This window comes from Orycteropus afer, unplaced genomic scaffold (assembly GCF_000298275.1).
Source record: "Orycteropus afer afer isolate SDZICR_OR568_19922 unplaced genomic scaffold, OryAfe1.0 scaffold00854, whole genome shotgun sequence".
NCBI lineage: Eukaryota > Metazoa > Chordata > Mammalia > Tubulidentata > Orycteropodidae > Orycteropus > Orycteropus afer.
In genome coordinates this window covers 88,610-93,114 of record NW_006922441.1, presented here as the reverse complement: position 1 = coordinate 93,114, position 4,505 = coordinate 88,610, and the positions used below count along the sequence as shown (strand labels likewise).

Genomic DNA, 4,505 nt, shown 5'->3' with positions numbered 1-4,505 from the left:
CCCCGTTCCCGCAGCTCCGCGGCCGGGCCCCTTTCTTTGACTTGTGCACCCAGCCTCGCCCTCCTCTGCTGAGTTATTGGATGTTTCTTTTTAAACTACTTCTTCTTTTCTAAATTGTGATTTGGGTGAAAATGTACAGAGCACATTCACTTTCCATACAGCAGTTCACACACATGTTGTCTCCTGACATTGACTACAATTTACCCCATGCAACAGCTCCCCTCCCACTTCCTCCCCATAGTCACCTCTTCCCTGTGTCCATCCCTCCATGCACCCCTGCCCCCTGAGCTGTCTCCCTGTGCACACACAGCCCCTGTTTCTCCCATGATTGTTCTCTCCAAGGAGTGTATCTACTTCAGGTACATGTTCAGCTCATATGCCTGTCTTTTGCTTGTCTGGAAGCCACAGGTGTGGGGGCCATAGTCTCAGTGGTTCCACCAGGGTCTATCAGACCAGCAAACCTGGTCCCCTTTTCTTTCCCCAGTGATTTTGAGTTTTGTTCCACATTGTTCTCCCTCTCTTTCCAGGATCTCCTACATAGGTCCCCCTCCGAGTGGTTGACAGTGGTAGCCGGGCACCATCTAGTTCTTGTGGTCTCATAGTCGTATAGGCTGCGGGTCGCATGGTGTGCCAGTTGCTGGGGGTAATTCTTTCGATGATTCTTTGGTTTTCTTCATTCTTCTTTGCTCTGGACGAGGAGGGATTGAACTTCTTTTTACTGTGATAAAACACATATAACATAACATTGACCATTTTATGTATTTTAATGTGTACAGTTCAGTGGCACTTAGTTCCCAGGTGGTGCAAACGGTTAAGCGCTCGACTACTGGCCTAAAGGTTGGTGGTTCGAACTCACCCAGGCGCCTCGGAGGGCAGGCCTGGCGTTCAGCTCCTGAAAGGTCAGTGCCTTGCAAACCCCATGGAGCAGTTCCCACTCTGCCCACGAGGGGGCGCCGTGCGCCAGAATCAAGTTGACAGCGCCAACAACGATAACAAGTCCCTTCAAAGGGACAGTGGTGGCCTAGGGGGAGGATTGTCGCCTTCCGTGCGGGCGACCCGGGTTCAATTCCCAGCTGGTCCACCCTCTGCAGTCACCAGTCGTCGGTCAGTGGAGGGTCGTGGGTCACGAGGATGCAGAACAGGTTTCGGGGCAGATTCTGGACAAAGATGGACCAGGAAGACAGGCCTGGTGGTCCGCTCCTGAAAATCAGCCCGGGAAACCCCGTGGATCCCGGCGGGCTGCTCGCGCTGTGCAGGGAGGGGGTCGTTAGGAGGAGGGCGAGTCGCCGGCAGCAGCGGCAGCGGCGGGCCCTTCCCAGCACTGAGCGCCCAGCACTGGCCTCTAGTCCACGACCTCGTCTCTCTCTCCTCTCAGAGCTGACACGTGTCCCCGACATCGTCCTCACGGGGTCCCTGGAGTCCGGCCACAGCAGCAATGTGATGTGCTCTGCACCCTGGGCCTGTGACAGGGGGACACCTCTCACCTTCTCCTGGACCATGTCACCCTGGACGGGCACTGCCCTGAGGGCCCACTCTGAGGATTATAACTCCTCGGTGGTCACGCTGTCTCCTGGCCCACAGGACCACGGCACCCACCTCATCTGTCGGGTGACCCTCCCCAACACCGGGGTGACCACAGAGAAGAGCATCAGGCTCAATGTCTCCTGTGAGTGCCCGAGGCCGGGGGTGGGGACCCAGCGCCCGCATGCCGGGCCACAAGGAGGGGACCCAGCTCCCGCATGCTGGGGCCGCGGGTTGCCCAGGGGACAGGGGCTGCAGGAAGGACGGACACAGGCCTCCTTCCACACGAGTTTCTGTAGGTCCCTGGGGACAGGGCGGCTCTAACTCAGTCCCTCCCCCCGTTTCTCTGTGCCAGATGCCCCCCAGAACCTGACCATCAGCTTCCTCCGAGGAAACCTCACAGGTAGGATGGGAGCCCCCTCCCCTGCCAGTGATGGGAGCAGGACCCCAGCATCACAGAGCCAGGGCAGGGCCTGCAAACTGTCAGAGAAAACGCAGAGCCATCAGAGGGCAGCAGTGCCTGGGTGGCGCGGGCGGTTAAGCGCTCGACTGCTGGCCTGAAGGTCGGCAGTTCAAAACCCGCTCAGAGGCGTGTCGGAGGAAGACCTGGCAGTGTGCACTTGTGAGTTCACAGCCTCGGAAACCCCGTGGAGCCGTTCTGCTCTGTATACGTGGGGTCACTAAGCGGAATCCACTCCATGGCGGCTGAGGGCACCAGGGGCGCTGTTAATGTGTGTGTTAATGGCGGTGGAGCGATTGGAAGAGGACAGTCACGTGGTTGCAGAACGTGATCAGTGACACTGAACATGCTGCGACGTGGCCGCGACGGCCCAAGTGGCCCGTGCGTGCGTCCACCACATGCAGGTCCCGACTGACAGGGAGAATGCCAGAGTCGGCCAACGTCGCAAGAGTCAGACAAGGTTGTCCTTGATGGAGACGAGAGTCAACCAGGCCCCGAGCGTGGGGGGTGGGATGCAAGGGTGGCGAGATGAGACAGGTCACAAGATCCTTTACTGGGTTCTCAGGACCCGGGAGGGGCGGACGCTTAATGTTCTCAGCTGTTAACTAAAAGGTTGGAGGTTCGAGTCCACCCAGAGGCAGCTCAGAAGGAAGGCAGCGCTGGAAGGGAGCGGGGCCAGCTGTGCTCCGAGGTCGCCGTGCGCAGTCGTGCTGTGTGCTGACGCAGGCCGAGGGCGGAGCAGCATCAGGGACCCGAAGCGCCACTTAGCGGAAGTGCGCTCAGGAAGCAGTTCCGGTCATCCCTGAGGATGCGGCAGTGGTGCTCGGCTACCGACCGGAAGGTGGCGGCTCAGCGCAGCCCGGGCACCGGGCGGCTGCCCCGGGAGCCCTGTGCGCACAGTTCTGCTCGGAGCCACACGGGGGCGCCAGTGAGTCTGAACTGACTCCCGGAAGCTGTTTCTCAGTGTGGAGGAGGTGCCGGTGGGAAGGAGCGCAGGGTCTCTTTACCGGGTGACCGCACGGGCTAACGGGTTGTGGTGACGTTTATGCAGCGTTGGGTCCACCGAAACCACCAAGCTGTACCCCTGCAACGGTGGCGAGGCCCTGCGTGGCTCAAACGTTTTGAGCTCCAGTGCTCACCTAAAGGCTGGCAGTTCAAATCCAGCTGGCGGTACTTGGGGGGGGGGGTCTTCCTCTCTCTCTCCGCAGAACTGAAATATCTGCGGAACGGCTCGTCTATTCAAGTCCGGGAAGGGGACTCCCTGCGCCTCATCTGTGTCGCCAACGGCAACCCCCTGGCCGCACTCAGCTGGACGCGGGGCAGGCCTGCCCTGAGCCCCTCGCAGCCCTCGGGCCCCGGGGTCCTGGAGCTGCCTCGGGTTCAGAGGGAGGACGAAGGGGAGCTCACCTGCCGAGCTCGGAACCCGCTGGGCTCCCTGCGCGTCTCTCTGAGCCTCTCTGTGCAGAGTGACCGTCACGGTACTTCACACGAGTTCCCTCCCTGAGGTCACCGCCAGCTTATCTGACTCAAGGAGACATCCCCCTGCGGCTCGGCGGGGACCCCAACCCTGGCCTCAGACTCCCCTGTGAAATCCACATGCCCATGGGGCCCCCCAGCCCCCTGTCCAATGACGCAGGAGAGGCCTGGAGATCAAATGTCCGGTCCTGTTGGGGGTGGAAGGGCCCAGGAGTGTGGTGTGGGGGTGACAGGCCCCCTCTGTCTCCCACAGGGAAACCGAGGGGTGTGGCCGATGTGGTTCTGGTGGCTCTAGTGTCAACCGTGATCAAGATCCTGCTCCTTGGGCTGTGCCTTACCGTATCCCTGTGAGCAGTGCCCCAGGAGGAAGGGGCAAGGCTGGGAGGGCAGGGCCAGGTCGCTGAACCCCAGAACTCCAGCTGTGGAGGGACCCCAGGGGGGCCAAGGGGGGCTGTGGCCAGGCAGGAGGATGACTTGGTGGTGAGAATTTGCCACATCCCCCACATGGGGCCGAGTGTCCGGGAAGGAGATCCCAGATCCCATCGGAAGGCCTCTGGGGAAGCCCTCCCCGTCCCCCCCGCCCCCAGTCACCCTCTGGCTCCTTGAGAGGGACCAGAGGGTCTGTGTGCTCACTGCCAGGATCTAGCCAGACTGAGAGGCTGCCTGGTCTGTTTGCTCAGAGTGAGGTTGTGCAGGAAGAGAAGAGCCCGGCCGGCAGCGGGCGTAGAGAACACAGGCTTGGAAGATGTGAACACGTTCACGGCTTAGTCTCTCAAGTGAGTGATGTGGGTGTCTGACTTCCCAATGTCCCACCTGGACACCTCCTCCAGGAAGGCCCCCATGATTGCTCTGCTCAGCACAGACAACACTGAACTGCCCATCTGCCTCCCCACCCCCCTGCCCCTGCTGGCTCCCGTCTCACCAGTGGCTCAGCCGGCTCCGGTCTCGGGACAGAAACCAGGGTGTCATTCTCCCTGTGTCCTCCCTGTGATCTCCCAGACCCAGCAAAGCACGGAGCTTGCCTGTCCTTTCTCCTCAGCACAGCCCA

At 60.8% G+C, this 4,505-nt stretch overlaps 1 protein-coding gene across 1 annotated transcript in view; it reads left to right on the top strand.

Moving 5' to 3' along the window:
* ODAD1 (outer dynein arm docking complex subunit 1) overlaps positions 1-1,466 on the top strand; it is a 36,847-nt gene extending 35,381 nt beyond the window's left edge. The window contains exon 14 of the mRNA XM_007958105.1: positions 1,376-1,466. Within this exon, the coding sequence (XP_007956296.1) occupies positions 1,376-1,466 (91 nt within the window). The remainder of the gene's footprint in view (positions 1-1,375) is intronic.
* The last annotated feature ends 3,039 nt before the right edge of the window (positions 1,467-4,505 follow it).